We start from the raw sequence: 21,085 nt of genomic DNA, 5'->3' as shown, positions 1-21,085 counted from the left end.
AGAACAGAATCCTTTTGTTGCTTTTCTCCAGGACTCTGTTCTGTCAATTCTCTCCCTGTCACATCCTACCTTTTTACATTCAACTCTTCTCTCCCCCACTGAGACTTTCTCACCAGTATTTAAACATCTCTCTCTCTCTCATCTTACATATCCTCCCTCCACTCTGGCTTCATTCAGTTACTGACAGGGCTTCCTTTATGCCCACCTGTCCCTCACCTTCTGGCTTTTGCTGCACTACTCCACAGACTACTCTTATGAGACACCAATGAACTTCTCTCAGCCCACATCTCATCTGTTGTCTCAGCTGCATTCAACACTGGTGTCACTGCCCTTACCAGAAACATTTCCCTTCCTTTTTACTCTTCTGACACCATGCGTTGCAAATTTCCTTCCTTCCCCTTTGGAGACTTCTTTTCAGTCACCGTAGTTGGCTCCAACTCTCCCATCTGCTGTCCTAGTCTCTCTTTCTTCTTGCCCTACATCAAAAGCTCAACTGGAATTCCATTACCTCCACTAGCTTTGCTTGTAATGATGATTCCTAAGGCCCACTTGACTTCACATTCCAGGATGTCTGGCTCTAGGTGAGTGATCACACCATCATGGTTACCTGGGTCATGAAGATCTTTTTTGTATAGTTAAGCTATTTCAAATCCTAAAAGATGATGCCATTAAAGTGTTGCACTCAATATGCCAGCAAATTTGGAAAATTCAGCAGTGGACACAAGACTGGAAAAGGTCAGTCTTCATTCCAATCCCAAAGAAAGGCAATGCCAAAGAATGTTCAAACTACTGTACAATTGCACTCATCTCACACACTAGCAAAGTGATGATCAAAATTCTCCAAGTCAAGATTCAACAGTACATGAACCGTGAACTTCCAGATGTTCGAGCTGGATTTAGAAAAGGCAGAGGAACCAGAGATCAAATTGCCAACATCTGTTGGATCATCAAAAAATAGAGTTCCAGAAAATCATCTACTTCTGCTTTATTGACTATGCCAAAGCCTTTGACTGGGTGTATCACAACAAAGTGTGGGAAATTCTTCAAGATATGGGAATACAAGACCAGCTTACCTGCCTCTTGAGAAATCTGTATGCAGGGCAAGAAGCAACAGTTAGAACTGGACATAGAACAACAGACTGGTTCCAAATAAGAAAAGGAGTACATCAAGGCTGTATACTGTCACCCTGCTTGTTTAACTTACATGCAGAGTACATCATGTGAAATGCCAGGCTGGATGAAGCACAAGCTGGAATCAAGATTGCCAGGAGAAATATCAATAACCTCAGATATGCAGATGACACCACCCTTATGGCAGAAAGTGAGGAAGAACTAAAGAGCCTCTTGGTGAAAGTGAAAGAGGAGAGTAAAAAAGCTGCCTTACAACTCAACATTCAGAAAACAAAGATCATGGTGTCTGGTCCCATCACTTCATGGCAAATAGATGGGGAAACAGTGGGAGACTTTATTTTTGGGGGCTCCAAAATCACTGCAGATGGTGACTGCAGCCATGAAACTAAAAGATGCTTGCTCCTTGGAAGAAAAACTACGACCAACCTTGATAGCATATTAAAAAGCAGAGACATTACTTTGCCAACAAAGGTCTGTCCAGTCAAAGCTATGGTTTTTCCAGTAGTCAAGTATGGATGTGAGAGTTGGACCATAAAGAAAGCTGAGCACCAAAGAATTGATGCTTTTGAACTGTGGTGTTGGAGAAGACTCTTGAGAGTCCCTTAGACAGCCAGGAGATCAAACCAGTCAATCCCAAAGGAAATCAGTCCTGAATATTCATTGGAAGGACTGATGCTGAAGTTGAAACTCCAATACTTTGGCCACCTGATATGAACAATGGTCTTGCTGGAAAAGACCCTGATGCTGGGCAAGATTGAAGGAAGGAAGTGAAGGGGATAACAGAGGATGAGATGGTTGGATGGCATCACCAACTCAATGGACACGAATTTGACCAACTCCAGGAGTTGGTGATGGACAGGAAAGTCTGCTGTGCTGCAGTCCATGGGGTTGCAAAGAGTTGGACACGACTGAGTGACTCAACTGAACAGATCCCCAACAGCTCCAGGCACCCATCATCCACTCCCCTGCCTTCAATTCCTGCTCGTGTACCAAGGACACACAACTCTCTTCCCCCAGCTCAGTCAATTCTCTTCCACCATTCATCTCCATTTAGGTAACTCACATGTGCATAAATCCAATATCACTAACACTAACTACATTCTCTTCCCCCCAAACCCTGCTCCTTCTCAGTGTCCCATATCCCACATCAGGAACTTGAGGAGCATCTTCCACCTCATTCCACACATTGGCTCCACCACCAAATCATGTGGATTCAATCTCCTAAATACTGCTCACATCCATTTACTTCTCTCCATTCCCATGGCCACCACTGGAGGTTAGCCCACACTTACCTTTGCCTGTGGACTAATGCAAGAATTGATTCAACTGGCCTACTTTCTGCAACTGGGCCCTCACCTCTGCTCCAAATCTGTATCGAAGCCAGTAGAATCTAGTTAAAAAGTGAATCTGGTGACATCCTGTGTCAGTGGCCCTCTAAAAGCAATCTCAAACTCCAAATAGTTTTTTTTTTAAAAAAACACTAAGAACTAGCTGTTACTTATGTCTCTGCTTTTATCTTTGGTCTGCCTTCCCCTAGCTCTCTACTCTGCAGTACCTCAAGTGTTTCCCTAAGAGTCAAGCTCTTACTGCCCTTGGAGATGTTCACATGTTTGTGAACATCCTTTGACCCCTCCGTCTTGTTATTATATATCACCTCTTCAAGACACCTTTCTCTGACTTCTAAACCAAATTAAATTCCCTTAGTATGTGTGCTATTTTTTTACAAACATTATCACATTGTTTATATTCAATATCCACTTTCACCATGTCCATACAGGAAGGAAATAGGCCTGCCTAGTCAACATTGTATTTCTAGACTACGTTCAGTATGCAGTTGGTGGACTATTTATTTTTATTACTCTTGTCCCCATTTTTGTGTCATAGTTATTAGCTATCTACAGGCACTGTTAGATGAACATTAAAGAAAATGTCACTTTGTGTCTTCATTTACCCATGGCATGTCAAATAATTCATGACCATGAAAATCATGGAAATGTCAATAGGGCATCTTTGGTCATATGATCCACTAATGAAATAACCTGCTCACACTTTTTTTAGTTGTAAGACATTTTGTGCCTTTGAACATGGAAAGTGAAACTGGAAAGTTTTCTGTTCCATCTCCATTATCAAGGACGTTGTGTGGATAGTGTGTTGTGTATGTACATGTGGGTATGTGTACCCACTTTGATGAAGGCATACCCTATGTGTCTCCCCGCCCCCTCCAGTGAGCACATAACTTCCATTCTAGTGAGTTCATTCAAGCAGTTTAAGGAAATGAAAATGGGTTTGCAATTTTTTCATCAATAAAGAAGGCAATTTTAATGATGATACTAAATTCACTGTCAGACATAGAAAGTTGGTTGCTTAAAGAAATTCTGCCTTTTCTATGGAAGTTATATAAAACTGAGTAGTACAATCTTTTCCAACCTGTTTCTGTCCCCAAAATAAATATGTATTATTTTCTTTCCAGTGATAACCAACTTGTTTTTGGAAAGTGAGGTCATTAAAGTATCCAAAATAGTTTCAAATGCCAAGTTTCACACATGACTCTTTGATTCTCAAAGCTATCATGTGGGTAAATTCACACTTACCAAAAAAAAAAAAAAAAATACACAATAAAGACAGCTCAGGCCAATGCTGAAACTTGAAAATAATTGAACCATTTAACCACCATTTTCTTGCTCAGAATTTCTACTCGGGAATGATTCATTGCTAAAAGTCTATATTGCCTTTGGGATAAGCTTAGTCTATTTTGAGGCATCTTCTAAAACTCAAACTATGCTATCTTCCACAGTTTGTATCCAAATTCTGTCTTATCCTAAAGCAAATTTTAGCTTGCATCAAAATCACCTAGAATGTTTATTAAAACATAGAAACACAGATCTTGGACACCATATCCAGAGTTCTGATCAGTAAGTGTCTGGTGGGGCTGGAGAATTTGCATTTCAAAGATATTTGCAGTATACTGTTGATCAAGGGCCCATGTTTTGAGAACCCCTGTGGAAAATTTATGCCCTTTTCCACAACATCTAGCATTTCTTCCTACCAAATTATGTAAAAATTAGTTTCTTGTAGCCACTCCTAACACCTCTTCATCCTTCTGTAATTCCTTGAGGCCAGTACCATCTCATGGAAATAGTATATGAGTCACACACTGAATTTTAAATTCTCTAAATTTAGTTGCAAATTTAAGTAAATTTTCTAAAATTCAATTTTCTAAACTAGCCACATTAGAAAGTAAAAAGAGATGAAATTAACTTTAACAATACACTTTATTTAACCCAATATATCCAAAATATTATTGCCTAACACATGCTGGATATAAAGAATATTAATAAGCAATTTTCCTGTCTTTCTTCTGTTCAAAGACATACTAAATCTTCAAAGTCTGACATCTGTTTTTGACATTTACTGAGCATCTCATTTTGGACAGGCCTCATCTCAATTGGTTCAGTGGTAAAGAATCTGCCCGCAGTGTGGAAGACCCAGGTTCAATCCCTGGGTCAGAAAGATCCCTGGAGGAGGAAATGGCAACCCGCTCCAGTATTCCTGCCTGGAGAATTCCATGGACAGGCTAGTCCATGGGGTTGCAAAGAGTCAGACATGACTTAGCAACTATCACTTTCACTTTCATCTCAAGTGCTCCACAGGCACACATGGCTAGTGGTTGCCATCATGGACAGCATGGCCCCAGAACTTTAGATTCAGGGAAACTAGGGCACGGAGGGCTCTTTTATGACTTTCACTACATTTCCTCAGTTTTATGATGTATTAATCATTTTAAGAACAGATTTTAAAGGAAGAGAGGAATAATTACAGCATCACATGTATACATTGATTTTTTTTAATACATTGATTTTAAAATGCATGCTAGTCTAAGAATTCTCTAATTTTATACACAGAACCAAATATCTCATGATGCACTCGTTTTGTCCTATCCCCATCTGCTCCTCCATCAGCAATCCCTTCCTCTGGCAAGATAATCCACGTTAACCACTTAGTATTTGTGCTTCTTTATTTTTCTTCCAGTCTCGTGTAATCCTATACAAACACACACACAGAAGTCTGTTTGTCTATATTTGTTTTATTAAATTAGGATATTATACCCACTTCTCTGCATTTAATTCCTTTCTTATTCCATAATAACTCATGAAAATCCCTGCAAGTCAGCTAGAGGTTATAATTCATTACTTTTCACGGCTCCAGAAGAGTCTGTGAACTGGAGCACCATAATTCATCATTATTTCTGTTATTGGTGGGTATATACATCTTACTCTTTTTCTAAGCACTAAGAAAAATGCTATAAGAAAGCAGAAAATTTTAGCTAGATAAGTTGATCAATCAATAGATGTCTATCACGGCCTATTCTCTCTTTAAATTAGCTTGCCATCTCTTTGTTAGCCTTTACCTTAGACATTTTCCTACCATATCTGGGCTCTTTCTTTCCAACAAATGAAAGCAGTTGTCAGTATTCTTCAAGCAAATCACTTTAGTTTTATTTTCTAATGAACTATCCCACAGTCAACAACTGGTTCAGACTAATACATCTCCCCTTGAGTCTCCCAGTCATGCGCTCTCTCTCTCTTTCTCTCTCTCTCTCTCTCTATATATATATATATATTCAGATGTTCTCTTAATCTGTCTGGCTTCTAGGTAAACAGTCAACAAGGCTGGGGAAAATCCACATAGGAATGATTCTTACTGTTGTACATCCACTCACTTTGTGAAAGGTATTAGTTGACACTAACCACATTGTTTTTTTCACTGATATTTTAAAATTAAAAAAAAAAAAAAGCAGTAAGAATCAAAGGTCCTGGAATCCATAGCTGACCCAAAGCAGCACAGACTATAACTCGAGTCATAAGAATAATAATCAGAATGATAAAAAGCAGCAACTGGCATTGTTAGTTCATGACAGGCACTGTTCTAAGTACGTTACATATGTTAACTCATTTGCTTCTTCAAAACCTCCACTAGGTAAACACTCTTTTTATTTCAGCATCATTCCCACTTTATGGCTGAGGACATGAAGATGGCAATAAGTGGCAGGAGGCAGACTGAGATGTGGGCAGCCTGACTCCAGAGTTCTGTCTGCTCACTTTGAAATAAATCCCCTCACCTGGGAAATCACATAGTAACTGACCTTATGTCCTCTCTTCAAACCGCAGTGACCTGAGCTCTAAGATGGGCATAGTACTGCCAGCTCTTCCCCCTCTTAGGATTGCTGAGGAGAAAGGTGAAAGGGATTTGAAATCCACTGAAAGGTCTAACAAAAGCGGGTCATCTGGTTTAAGGTTGAAAAATTGGGGTGAGTCGATTTCATCATTTGAAGCAAAAATGAAGTGGATAGTGTTTAAGGTGGGGTTGTTTTTCTTTTGTTGGCTGCTCTTGGTCTTCACTGCTGGCAGGCTTCTCACCGCAGCGGCTTCTCCTATAGTGGAGCACGGGCTCTGGGGCATGAACTCAGCTGTTGCGGCACGGGGACTCCATCGCCCAGCAGCATGTGAAATCTTCCGGGTCCAGGGATCGAACCTGTGCCCCCTGCATTTGGCAGGCAGATTCTTAACCACTGAACCACCGGGCAGTCCAAGCAGATAATGTTTTATACAACAGCAAACCAAGTCATTTTCTGACCACACACCCCCTTCTGAAGGTGAGACTGGATGTAGAGAGCCAGCTAATGCAGATTGTGAACAGTGCCAGATCCTCACAGCGACTGAGCTGCCTGAAATTAGGGAAAAAGCAGCCAACCTTTACCTCCATTGTCTAGCCCAACTGCATCTCTCCTCTCTCTCCTCCAGTCTTTGCATTTTGCTTAATTGGAGCCCCATGCTATAAATCTTACATACTTAAGGGCCAAAAAACTCTCCGGAGGCCTCATGCTGAAATTTGTGTGGGAGTTCAGCAATATTGAATTTTCGAATAAAATGATTAACAGGTACCTCTTGGGCAGCCTCTGGAAAACAATCCTTCCTGACTTGTCACCTTAATCTGAGGAAGCTTTTTGTTCTGAGGCTTAATAAAATGGCTGGAAAGTCAGGTAGGGATGAGGGTCTAGAAGCAGGTAGAGACAGGCACTCCATTCTCTAGGCTGGAAACTCGCTTTAGCAACCGGAATCTCATCACTGCTCTCTGTCTAGGCCTAAAAGGGCCATTGCAATGTGTTACTGGGAAGGTTTCAGTCACTTAGCTCCATTTTCACTGCCATCAGCTCTAATTACTGGTTTCTAGAAACACTTTCTCCAAGATTTTAATAGTCAGAAATGGGTTCACCTGATCAGAAGCCTATTTGCTTTTCAGCAGCCCAATAACATCTCTCAGACCTCAGGAAGCAGAGAATTAAAATTGGTTAAGAGGAGGAACATAATCCAATCCAATTCAATCCAAGACGGATGCCTATAAGCCTAATATTTGCTGTAACAATGATTTAGATGCCCTGCCAAATAAATATAGGATGTTTATGGCCTTACACAATAGGAATCTGCCTCATTTATGCAGCAGGAAGATCGTTTACAGCCAATTTCCAAAAGACACCAAGCATCAATAATAAATTTTCAAATCAAGGCCAGAAATTGCAATACTCAAGAAAAAGAGGCGGGCGGGGGCGGGGGGGGGGAGGCGGGCCTGGCAAGCAATATGAAGTTGTTGTCAGAAGGTGGATTTTCAGGGACACCATATACCAATTTATAATCCAGAAGTGTCTATAAAATGGTCATGACCAGCCTGGCTTTCCAAATCTCTGGGAAGGAGGAGGCTTGACTGTAAAGAGGATTTAGGTCAACAAGCAACAAGAACAGGGCACCTCCTGCTGAGGAATCTCAGTGCCAGCCTGGCAGCCTTTGGAGACGATCAGAGCCACACTCTTTCTCAGCTATATCCGCTTCTTGGGAGCAATTCCCGTTTTGCACTTACAGAGAAGAGGCTGAACAATGCTGCTGGCAGGGCTCCACTGTCTGCCCCACAGGGACATTATGTAGAATGGCCTTCCTCTTTCCAATCACCCTCTTTACCTACACATGTGTGCATCCCTCCCCACCCCTCACTCACACTATTTTTTTAAACTGAAGGATAATTGCTCTCAGACAGTAAAGAATCTGCCTGCAAGGTGGGAGACCCGGGTTTAACCCCTGGGTTGGGAAGATCCCCTGGAGGAGGGCATGGCAGCCCACTCCACTATTCTTGCCTAGAGAATCTCCATGGACAGAGGTGCCTGGTGGGCTACAGTTCATGGGATCGCAGAGACGGACACGACTGAGCGACCAAATCACATTGCACCGGCTTCTGCTGTACCACAACAAGAACCAACTATGAGTACACATACATCCCCTCCCTTTTGAGCCTCCCGGCCACCACCCCTCATCCCACCCCTGTAGGTCATCACAGAGCACCAAGCTGAGTTCCCTGACACAGTCTAACACAGGAATTTAAACATCCAGCCTTTTCTGTCTAATCCATCCCACACTATCCCAGGGTGGCAGGTAGGTGCTATTAAAACTTGGAGGAAGTGAAGAGTAGCTCTTATACCCAGGAAGACTGACTTCTGGGACCAAGCCTGAAAAAACGGCTCTGGGTCCCAGCTCACTCACTCACTAGCTGCGTGACTTTGAGAAAGTCGCTCGACACTTCTGTGTCTTATTGTCTCACCTATGAAACACAGAAAACTAGTAGATCATGGGAGGAGGAAGTAAGGTGGTGCATGAAAATTCTTAAAAAGAACCCCTCAAATGTGCAATGAATTCAGTGTTGCCAGTTGGATCTGGATCTCATCTGAGCTTCCTACAGGGGCAAGCTGGGGTTAGAGAGTTTGGGATGGACATGTACACACTGCTCTATTTAAAATGGATAACACAGTCCTACTTTATAGCACAGGGAACTCTACTCAATGTTATGTGGCAGCCTGGATGGGAGGGGAGTTTTGGGGAGAATGGATACATGTGTACATATGGCTGAGTTCCTTTGCTGTTCACTGAAACTATCACAGCATTGTTAATCAACTGTAAGTACAAATGTTACTCACTCAGTCTTGTCCAACTCTTTGCAAGCTTATGAACAGGCTCCTCTGTCCATGGGATTCTCCAGGCAAGAATACTGGAGTGTATTGCCATTCCCTTCTCCAGGGAATCTGCCCGACCCAGGGATCTAACCCAGGTCTCCAGCATTGCAGGCAAATTCTTTACTGTCTGAGCTACCACTCCAATATCAAATAAAAAGTTTAAAAAAAAAAAGAGAGCAAGCTAGGAAGTCAGGAACAGGAGAGGGTATCATTCTGGCTGACATTTGCAGTAAGTGATAGCACACATAAAAAAGTCTCTGCTCAAGGAAAGCAGTCAGAACAGGACGACGGACATTTAAGCTCTCGCAACATTTAGCTCTCTGCCCTTCAGCAAGTGGCTTGATCTCTCTGAGCTTCACTTTCCTCACGCATGCAATGGGATTCATGATGACATCTCACAGCTCTACAAAGACATATAAAACATGTTCTGTAAACTCAGAAGAATGTTCCTTTCTTGAGATTAGGTCCTCAACTACACTGCCTTGCTTATTTTCTTTATAGCACAGAATGACTTGAAATGTCCTGTTTGTTTTTCTACTGTTCGTCTGACTCATCCCCCTGTAGAATGTCAACTCTGAGAGGGCAGAAAATCTGTCTTAACAGCTGTATCATTCATGCTTAGAGAGGTCTTGTACTTAATGTTTACTCTGTTAACCCGGTTGCTAGACCAACATACTGGCAGTCAGCCCCAGGAAAATGCTGAAGCACATGAAGTCTGCCCTCATTGACCCCTTTCCCAGTCCATTTTAGCATCACAAATGAACCGCCTCCTTCCTGTGATTGGGGAATCCTCAATATATGAAGCAAGCCTCTCTCTCCCTCAAGAAGCTACAAGTGCCAGAATGTAGGTATCCATGCCCCAAGCTCTCTTACAGCTAAGGTGTAGGGACTTGACTAGGCTCTGTCTCCAGGCTCACCCACTGCATACTTTCCATTGAAAGCTAGTGATTTCAAGAACTACATAATCTCCATCCTGGCAAGACTTGTCAGAGAGCCAGCTCTGCCAATGAATCTCACAGAAACATCCAGGATCCTGGGTTGGGAATATTGATGGAGCAGGCTTCTATGTGTGCACCCAAGGAGTGTGTCTTCACTGAGTCAGATCTGTGGCATGACTTTTGTCCTTGCTACTGTTTATATCTACTTTATGGCAAACAGATGGGGAAAAATGGAAATAGTGGCAGATTTTATTTTCTTGGGCTCCAAAATCACTATATACAGTGATTGCAGCCATGAAATTAAAAGACATTTGCTCCTTGGAAGAAAAGCTATGACAAACTTAGACAGTGTATTAAAAGGCAGACATCACTTTGCCAATAAAGGTCATCTAGTCAAAGTTTCCTTCCAGTAGTCATGTACAGTTGTGAGAGTTGGACCGTAAAGAAGGCTGAGCACTGAAGAACTGATGCTTTCAAATTGTGGTGCTGGAGAAGACTCTTGAGAGTCCCTTGGACAGCAAGGAGATCAAACCAGTCAATTCTTAAGGATATCAACCCTGAATATTCATTGGAAGGACTGACACTGAAGCTCCAATGCTTTGGCCACCTGATGCAAAGGGCTGACTCACTGGAAAAGACCCTAATGCTGGGAAAGATTGAGGGCAGGAGGAGAAAGGGGTGACAGAGAGATGGTTGGATGGCATCACTGACTCAATGGACATGTGTTTGAGCAAACTCCGGGAGGACAGGGGAGCCTGGCGTGCTGCAGTCCGTGAGGTCACAAAGAGTCGGACACAACTTAGTGACGAAACAACAACCAGTTGTATTACCTCCAAGCCTGGCTATATTGGATGTTCTCTAGATACAACCTTAATTTGTGCTTTTTATGCTTGAATTTTCAGGGTTGATTTATTGCTTGACTGATAGGATCTTCCATTTCCCCCAAATAGCCCAGTATCTCCATCAGCTTGAACGTGACCCTCATCTCCTAAGGGACTCTGACTAAACTATCCTAGAAATTACCTGTTCCCTCCTTTCAACATTTTCCTTCTTCCAGATCAAATTGCATACTTCATGGTGCCTTAGGATCTTAATAAGATCCTAAATGCTTTAGGATCTTACTTTCTATAAGGGATAATCTGATCAGTTAATTCAAGCCAATGTGTTAATTGCCAATGCTAATTTAATATTACCCCAGCATTTTAGCAATACTTTTAAAGCCTCAGAGCAAAGGAGAAAACGATGTGCTTTTACCATCTCACTAGTACCAGGGTGTGTGAAGTTTCTACTCTTTGTCTACAATCACAAAGGTCCCTACATTCATCAAAACATATCACATATAGTCCAAAGATGGGTGCACTGTGGACCAATCATGTGGTGACGCTGGTGCAGTTTATGGAATTAGTCTTTACTTCATGACTATACACATGCATGCGTATACACAGATGTTGACATGCATATGCACAGATGTTGACATGCATATGCACAGATGTTGACATGCATATGCACAGATGTTGACATGCATACAGACACACACACACAAATCCCTAAATACTTCAGTCATTTCCAATTACTTTTAGAATAAGGACCAAACTTTTTAACATGTCCACAAGGCCATAAATCCTAAGCCCCAACCTGGTGATATATTAATTGGTGATTATATGATTTGGCTTTCAGGCAGAGGGAGAAGCAGTTAAAATCCTTATTTTTAGCATTTGCTGCTTTTACTGGCATAAATACTTCCCATATGTTAATCTCAGGCTACCAAGATAATATCAGCAGGTTTTAAAATTCCTGACTATTTAACAATGGTTCTTGCAAGCCAATAGGTGCCCCCAGCTCCACAGTATCACTGTTTTCCCAGCCACTTCTCACTGCACTTATCATTGTAACCCCACTGGCTTTTTAACTTCCTCAATGGGTCATACCCTCCCCCCTCTCCCCCTGTCCCCACACACAGTCCTTCCATAAACCCACTGGTCAAACTCTCTGTTACCATCTTCCACAGCTCTGAGAGTATCTCTTTGAGAACATTGATTTCAGGTTACATATTTGTTCTCTCATACAACAGAAGTGACATTTAATATCATAAGCAAACACAGATCTGTAGGAAGTGTGATCTGAATAGCTACAGACTTTCTCTTCCATATAGTTTCTACTCACCTGTTATGAGGAACATTTCAGGGCTCATCAAGAAAGAGAACTTCAGTGGCAGAGCAAATCTGCTCAGTTCTTACAACCTCAAATATGACAGAATCCCTTCTAACTCTCTGGTTTCTTAGATAACTGATGCTGGAGGAGATCATTCCAGATGCTTTTTTCTCTGATTACTAGATATTCTATGCAGATGCCTCGTGGGCTACCTCTGCAAGACTTTGGTGGCAAGTTGGGAAATCCTGCTGAAATGATAGAACTCTAGAATCCCCATGGCCACCTCACCAGAGAAGCTCTGCTGTTGTGTATTCCATATATTGGTCTTCCTTATGATATTTCTTATGAATAATACAAAAAAACATTTGCAAAACAATTTTTATTTTTAGGTATGTAAAATAGGTGCTTAGAGAAGTATAGGATAAAAGAAAAAAAATGTGTTTCATGGAAAATTTTTCTCATAGAACAGAATCCATAGCCTGCTTTTCCTTCTTCCCATCCTCCTCCAACTCCCAGTAAAGATATAACGTGCATTTCCAATCTTACTGCATTTTCAAAACTATGAATCCTTTCTGAGACTTGACCATATGGACTTCCATCCATATTTGCGTTATAGAGTGCTTGCCTAAAGTGATGTAGAGGATCAATCATGGAACCACACCTTGAACCAGGTCTTCCTGAATCAAAGTCTGCTTTCATTCTGCTTCCTAGCTCATCACCTCCCGTACCAGTGGGAACTTCACTGCAGATCAAAAGAGAGCCAAAGCCTCCATGTCCAGGCATCTGCTCCAGGAGGAATTTCTTTTTTACATGAATTAAGTTTTCTGGCAACTCTATAGACACACTAACCTAATATGGATACCCAATATAAAACTAGTAAATTTTTGAGAGATCTGACAAAGGTCTATAGGAAAATAGCCTTACTTCTTTTTAGCCATCAAGTTTCTAACCTAATATGCATCCTCGATACTGAAGCCAACAAAGTTCCCAAATTCTCATCAGAAGCTCAAAATCGCAATGCACTCCCAGACTCCGCCTCCTTTCCTACAGGTCAGGTCTGAGTCTACGCCCCACTGATGCCTCTTCTTAGATATGTGAGCTCAGGCAAGTTTGTTTCTGTTTCTGAGGCTCAGTGTCCTCAGAATAAGTACGTGCATCTTATATGGTCTGTTGGAAAGACTAAAGGAGACAAATTCCTGGCATGAAGTAAGTGATTAGGAAATTATAACTGTCCGCAGTTCAGTTCAGTTGCTCAGTCGTGACTGACTATTTGCAACCTCATGGACTGCAGCATGTCAGGCCTCCCTGTCCATCGCCAGCTCCCAGAGTTTATTCCAACTCATGTCCATTGAGTCGGTGATACCATCCAGCCAACTCATCCTCTGTCATCCCCTTCTCCTCTTGCCTTCAATCTTTCCCAGCATCAGGATCTTTTCAAATGAGTCAGTTCTTTGCATCCAGTGGCCAAAGTATTGGAATTTCAGTTTCAGCATCAGTCCTTCCAATGAATATTCAGGACTGATTTCCTTTAGGGTGGACTGGTTGGATCTCCTTGGAATCCAAGGGACTCTCAAGAGTCTTCTCCAACACCACACTTCAAAAGCATCAATTCTTCAGTGCTCAACTTTCTTTATAGTCCAACTCTCACATCCATACATGACTCCTGGAAAAACCATAGCTTTGACTAGACGGACCTTTGTTGGCAAAGTGTCTCTGCTTTTTAATATGCTGTCTATGTTGGTCATAACTTTTCTTCCAAGGAGCAAGGGTCTTTTAATTTCATGGCTGCAGTGCAGTCAACATCTGCAGTGATTTTGGAGCCCAAAATAATAAAATCTGTCACTGTTTCCCCATCTATTTGCCATGAAGTGATAGGACCAGATGCCATGATCTTCATCTTTTGAATGTTGAGTTTTAAGCCAGCTTTTTCGCTCTTCTCTTTCACTTTCATCAAGAGGCTCTTTATTTCCTCTTCACTTTCTGCCATAAGGGTGGTATTGTCTGCATATCTGAGATTATTGGTATTTCTCCCAGCAATCTTGATTCCAGCTTGTGCTTCATCCAGCCCAGCGTTTCTCATGATATACTCTATATAGAAGGTAAATAATCAGGGCAACAATATACAGCCTTGATGTACTCCTTTCCCAATTTGGAACCAGTCTATTGTTCCATGTCTGGTTCTGTCTGTTGCTTCCTGACCTGCATATAGGTTTCTCAAGAGGCAGGTCAGGTGGTCTGGTAATCCCATCCCTTTAAGAATTTTCCACAGTTTGTTGTGATCCACACAGACAAAGGCTTTGGCATAGCCAATTAAGCAGATGTTCACTGTTTCCATTAATTAATAAATATTTCTATATTGCTAGGGTGAGGCTTGATAAATATATATCTTAGGCCTGATCTGAAATTTCAGAAAGTAATTTGCTTCCAGTAGATAACTAGCTACTTCATACTATTTCATTCAGCTAAGCAAGCATATTTGTTGTTGTTTAGTCACTCAGTCATGTACAACTCTTTTATGATCCCGTGAGCTGTAGCCCACCAGGCTCCATTGTCCATGGGATTCTCCAGGCAAGAATACTGGACTGGGTTGCCATTTCCTCCTCCAGGGGATCTTCCCAACCAAGGGATCAAACATGTATCAGTAGGCAGGTTCCTTACCACTGAGCCATTCAGGGAAGCCCAACCAAGCACATACTGGATTGTTTTTATTTTAATATTTGTAAGACACAGTATTAGTCCTGGACCATCAGAAATTAACAGATACTCAGTTCCTGTTTTCAAGGAGCTGGTGATTTCAATCCACCTGACGGATGAGACCTCATATGTTCTTTGAGATCTCTGAAAGAAAAGACCTCACCACACTATCGGCTACTGCCACACTTAATTCTCAGTTCTCTGAGCTATTTGTGTGTGTGTGTGCTTCCAATTCCTTGAGAATCAATGCATCTCCATTTCCTCTTATTCCAGGTGTCAGAAGAGAGAAAGAACATTTGGTCACCATTTGGTCACCATTCTTTCCATAATAAGCCTTCATTCCCTGAGAGTTATTGAGTCATACCTCTGTTTTCTCTTTCTAGATTAAATAATTCCAGTCCCTTTAACCTTTTCTCAGAGGTCCTATTTGCCAGCCTTCAGCTTAATCATTTTCACTATTCCCCTCTGGAGTCTCTCCAAGTTTTCTGCATTAAAATTTGTGGCTTTTGCCATTGAGATGCCTCTAAGAGTCTTATTCTTTCACCTAAATCAAGACAAAAGAAAAGCAGCACCCCGCCCCACCCCCAGTCAAAGTAAGAGAATATATAGAAACAGATTTCTCCTTTGAAGTATTCATGCAAGATACTCACATGCTGAAAGCAAATTAGTACTTACTGTCACCAACATTGAGGAGAAAGGGCCAAGACCAGAAGAATTTCTAAATAGTGCCAACCATTGTATCTGGCAATTACCTAAATTACTTTTAAGAAGATAAGGCTATTAACAGCAAACTTGAAGTTTGTTCTAGTTACGTCTGAAGTTCTCAGACAGGTGCTACTAAAATCACTGTTAATGAGATCAAACAGGAGTTTTTGATTCTGTATAATACCCCTGGCTGCTGAGCAGACTGTCCAGAAATGACTATGCTATTTATAGGCAGTAACTCTGGTGAATCCTGGCAAACTGCGTAAGATTCATCTCTGTATTCTGTCAATCAATAGCAATTAGTATTTCCTGAGCTAAGTCACAGACATAGAGAACAGACTTATGGACATGGTGGGGGGTAGGAAGGAGAGGGTGGGATATATGGAGAGTAACATGGAAATGTATATTACCCTATGTAAAATAGATAGCCAATGGGAATTTGCTGTATGGCTCAAGGAATTCAAACGGGCTCTGTGACCACCTAGAGAGGTGGGATGGGGAGGGAGGGAGGAGGGAAGTCCAAGAGGGAGGGGACATATGTGTACCTATGGTTGATTCAAGTTGATGTTTGCCAGAAACCAACACAATACTGTAAAGCAGTTATCCCTCAATTAAAAATAAATAAAAGATACATTTCCTGAGCTGAGGATGCAGGAATTCTACATGACTTTTAAGAAATGATGTATATGGTCTGATCAAATATCTAATCATTGTATGGTACCAATACATGCTGAAAGGGGGCAGACATGAAAACCAGAGTTCTAAGCAAGATGGCTTACCAGAAATCTTTTTACCAAGATCCCTCCCTGCCTTTTTCTCTTGAGATGTACCTGCCCGCTGTGAGCCAGCAGTGTGACTCTACACACACACACACACACACACACAGAGTTAAGATTCTACTGACAGATTTCCAAATCCTCTCATGAAGTTGGGAAAACTCTTTCTGGATAATATTCTATCTTTCCACCTCTTCTGTTTCAGGGACATCTTTGTTTTGGAACCCCTGTTTAGACAAAAAATATTTTCCTATCTGGAAAAGTTAAAAGTATACAATTAGGGTAAAAACAGTTGGTTAGATATCAGGAAGTGGAGAGAGAGAAACTACTGGCTCCTCTGGGCTGGTTCTGGGAAACCAGGAATTAGTGTTCATCTAGTTTATCTTCTGAAGCTTGTGTGGCTATGGTGAGACCCTATCTAGCCAAGAACCAGCAAGACTGAGAGAGGTCTATCACTAGCAGCCATGGGAAAACCAGATACCTACTGAAAGTATCTCTTTCCCAAGTTCTCTAATAACAGAACAAATTCATGATTTGGTGTGGAATCTTTCCAGGGAGGTGTAGTCCCAAAGACAGTTCAGTCTATCAAACCATAACCTAAATCCTAAGACTTAAAATTGATACAGTGACCCTTAAGTAATCAGCGATTAAGATGGCCAAGAGCTTTTAACCACAGTATCTTAACAAGGAGCACGGTCCTGGGTGAGGGCACAGAGTTTGCTAAGCCATTTAATTATCAGTGTGGATCCATTATATCCCTCCTACTCTCATTGGCTCTTCACACCCAGGCACACACCCCAAGAGTCTGTCCACCTGAGTGAAGGAAAGGCGTAGGTATAAAAGCACCATTGGTGAGCACATGCACAATTGAGCTCCAAGAGCTCTGAAACCAGGGCGATTAAACCTGTAGCATATTAAATAGTTCTGGGTGAGAAATAATGTAATAACCACTATTTTAGAAAGGCAAGTTTCCAATTATGAAGTGAACTACAAATCAGCCCTGATTTCATTTACTTCGTAGTAAAGATCATCTCATAAATTCTTATCAAGAGGTAAGAAAGTGAAAGTAGGGCACTGATGTTGATGTGTGTTGCCATGTAACTCTCTAGTGGTTATGGCAAGTGGCCAGTAATGTTGGGTGAATAAATCACTAGTAGACACAACTCAGTTCTCTCTCTCTTTATTTAAATATGTATGTCAGAGGTTTACACCAAATCATTTCTGCTGCTGCTAAGTCGCTTCAGTCATGTCCGACTCTGTGCAACCCCATAGACGGCAGCCCACCAGGCTCCCCCATCCCTGGGATTCTCCAGGCAAGAACACTGCAGTGGGTTGCCATTTCCTTCTCCAATGCATGCAAGTGAAAAGTGAAAGTAAAGTCGCTCAGTTGTGTCCAAATCATTTCTAGGAAAGAGCAATTTGTACTACCCCACTATAATTCATTGCACTTTGGGAAGCAATCTTTATCCTATTTGAATGTGAGAAATAATATCACCCATACTGAACACTGGCATTTTTACATTGGGAGGGTTAAAAGAAAATAAAAATTAGAAAGAGTGAAAATAAAAGGAAAGTAAAGGAAAGGGGAGAAAGACAAGAAATATAAAAAAGAAAAAAAGACTGGTGAATTTTAAACACATTTATCTATAACAAGCAAGTGACATTTTGAGCAAAGCTTTTCTGAATCTGAAAAAGTAAAATTCCTACTGACTTTCAAAAGCCAACCCTTGGAGTCATTCTTTAAAAAAAAAAAAAATATAGCCAGCAGATTAAAAGAACTCCTTTTATAAAAATCAAATGAACCTCTAACAAAGTTTGTTTGGGACATGAATAAATCATCTGGCCATGAATTATTCATTATTATCAAGAAACAAGCTGGAGATTCCAGGAACTGGGTTTGGGGAGGTGCTGAAATCAGGGAGTGAGCAAGTTCACTGTCTCATACCTCCTATGGGAAGGGAAAGGCCAGACCACGGGCACAGACAGTGATGCTGACCATGCTAGACCCTCCTTCAGGTTTCAGGGGACACTCTGGCAGTCTTAACACTCAGAGAATAAAGCAAATAGACTTTAATCCATATCTCACTTTAGAAAAATGCATGTACTCGGTAATAGATATTAAGACTTCTTTTCTTTTTTTGAGCATTGGTACCTTTTTTTTTTGAATGCATGACATACATGTGGAATAAGAGCTCTGTGCAAAAGACAGCAGAAGTTAAAAGCTTGCATTTAAGGGAGATGACTAGAAAATTCCTTAAAGATACACTGGTAAGAGTAGTCTGACCTACTCATTCATGGCTTTGGGGATTGGAATTTTTTTTTTTTTCAACTGGGGTGGGAAAGGGAAGAAAAAAAAGGGAGTCTCTCAGATCTAATCAACTAATCAGCTTATATATGTGTTTCAGGTCCAAACTGCTTTGCAGGAACGACGATCATCCCGGCTGGCATTGAAGTGAAAGTGGATGAATGTAACATCTGTCACTGTCACAACGGGGACTGGTGGAAGCCTGCTCAGTGTTCAAAACGTGAATGCCAAGGCAAGCAAACTGTGTAGAACCGAGTCCCACCCGACGATGAGCTCTTGGGAGACGAGGCTGTGGCTTCCACACAGCACATGTTCAAAACAAGACGAAACAAACAAACTCCTGCCAGCCACAACAGGGTCACCAGCAAAACCTTTTAGGGTTGACAAAAGTGAATATTTTACTAAGAGGAAATTTCTCTCTTTCTTTCTTGCTATACAAAATATACATAGTATACAGCTATTGAAACCGCTTTTGTAATGATCCTTGCTTGATGGTGACTTGACCACTGGATTTCTGGAGCAAAAAGAAAGAAATAGCCTTGAACAGGCTTCTTCTCTGGTGACACTCTGGCCTGCCAGCTCACCATCTACCGACTTACTCCACTTTTCCTCTTCTGTAAACACGGCATTTTTCTCTTGCAGTAATTCCTTTTTTCCTCTTTAGAGTCTAAGGGGCCAGATTTAACTGCACAGGAAGGTTTTGAGTTGTGTCAAACTAGCTTCCGGAAAGCAGTGTCAGGGTAAGGACCCTTCCTGATTGGGAAGATGCAAAAACATTCAGCCAATCACTCCCCTTGAGTGAATCTTGCCCTGCATGGGAGAAGAGAGAGGTGCGCCGAGAGGGTCCACTGCTGGGCTGGGTGGGGAACTGGTGCTCCGTGCATTATGCGAGGGCTCACAATTTGATTCTTACAAACCACACATTTCATTCACAAAACCTTGAAACTGCCAATCAAAAACTAATATGTGACGAATACCATGAGCTTGACTAAAGAATCCAAAGGGAGACAGGTATCCAAAACTGCAACATTAAACACTAGGCTTTCTCATGATGTTGAATTTTGGTTCAGCTTATAACAAAACACACTCTAAACCCACTCTGTCACCTGGCATGATAAATACCAGGGTGAGCAGCCCCACTGTGAATCTGAAGCCTTCTGAACACTCTGAACACTCCTAGCTCTTGAGTTCAGATCTGGCTGAAAGCCAGTACTTGTACCAGGCAGTTTTTCTGGTTCGGGACTATGTTTGCCATGTTATACTAATGACCACTCAGCCCTCTGACTAAAACACAGATTCAGGACACTCTTTCCACCTTAAGTGCTGATTTAAATTAAAGATTAGGGTAGAGTGGGTCTTGCACAATACAGTTCCATTTGTTGAACATTTTTTAAAATGTATATATTAGATATTAAGCAATTAAAGTGAACCTTTGAAGAGTCTCAAGGTTGCCCTGGTAATGCTGCTAGTATAGTAACAGGAAAAAAAATAAAAATAAAACACACAGGGTATCTGATGCCACCTCGATTCAAATGCAAATGGAGCAGTTCTGAAACCACACAGCGTAGCTAGTCGCTTACTTCACTCTCCTGTGTTGAAAACCCTGGCACAGATCTGGTAGGGTCCTTGAGGAACCTTGAAGGTTATCTTCATTATTGATGTTCTGTCCTCTTCTGCTCCCACCCCACCTGGGCTTGGCCACAACTCCAGCGGAGTGTTGCCTTCCTGGGCAAGGTTTCTCGACCTCAGCATTATTGACATTTGGGGCCAGACAATTAATTGTCACTGGGAGCTGTCCTGTGCATTTTTTACGATGTTGAGCAGCATTCTTGTCTTCTATCCACTCAATGCCAAGAGCAGCGCCCCTAACTGTCATAACAGAATGTCTCTGAACATTGATAAATGTCCCCAAGGTGTCTGGGAGGGGGCAGAATTTCACCTGGTTGAGAACCAGTGGTCTAGAATAATCAGTAGAGAGTGGTTTTCTGCCAGGCAAGATCTGGCTGCGACTGTGGCTCTGGGGAGCCTCCGAGCCCTTGGGGACAGGCACGATCAGAAGCCCTGAGATCCAAAGGGAGTGAGGCCCCACCGCCACATGGTCACAGGTCTGCCCTGCAGGCATACATCTCTTTAGTCTCACCCACTGGGTTTTCCTTTAAAATTGCCAAGCCTCTCCTCCCTGGAAGCACCTCCCATCATCAAGAACTGTCACTTCCAGAATGAATGTGTTGACAAGTTGGACCTGACACTTCTCATGCACACTGCACTTGTGTTATGATACAAATAGCCAGGCCAGCATCATAGGAGGGAGCGCATCAAGCCACCTTTCCTT

At 41.8% G+C, this 21,085-nt stretch overlaps 1 protein-coding gene across 1 annotated transcript in view; it reads left to right on the top strand.

The window, feature by feature from the left end:
• LOC122426469 (von Willebrand factor C domain-containing protein 2-like) overlaps window positions 1-19,111 on the top strand; it is a 178,667-nt gene extending 159,556 nt beyond the window's left edge. Inside the window, exon 4 of the mRNA XM_043445442.1 lies at window positions 18,854-19,111. Within this exon, the coding sequence (XP_043301377.1) occupies window positions 18,854-19,002 (149 nt within the window). The 3' untranslated portion in view covers window positions 19,003-19,111. The remainder of the gene's footprint in view (window positions 1-18,853) is intronic.
• The last annotated feature ends 1,974 nt before the right edge of the window (window positions 19,112-21,085 follow it).

This window comes from Cervus canadensis, chromosome 24, assembly GCF_019320065.1.
Source record: "Cervus canadensis isolate Bull #8, Minnesota chromosome 24, ASM1932006v1, whole genome shotgun sequence".
In the NCBI taxonomy this organism is placed as follows: Eukaryota; Metazoa; Chordata; class Mammalia; order Artiodactyla; family Cervidae; genus Cervus; species Cervus canadensis.
The sequence above is the reverse complement of the archived record's forward strand: the minus strand, read 5'-3'. Positions and strand labels throughout refer to the sequence as shown.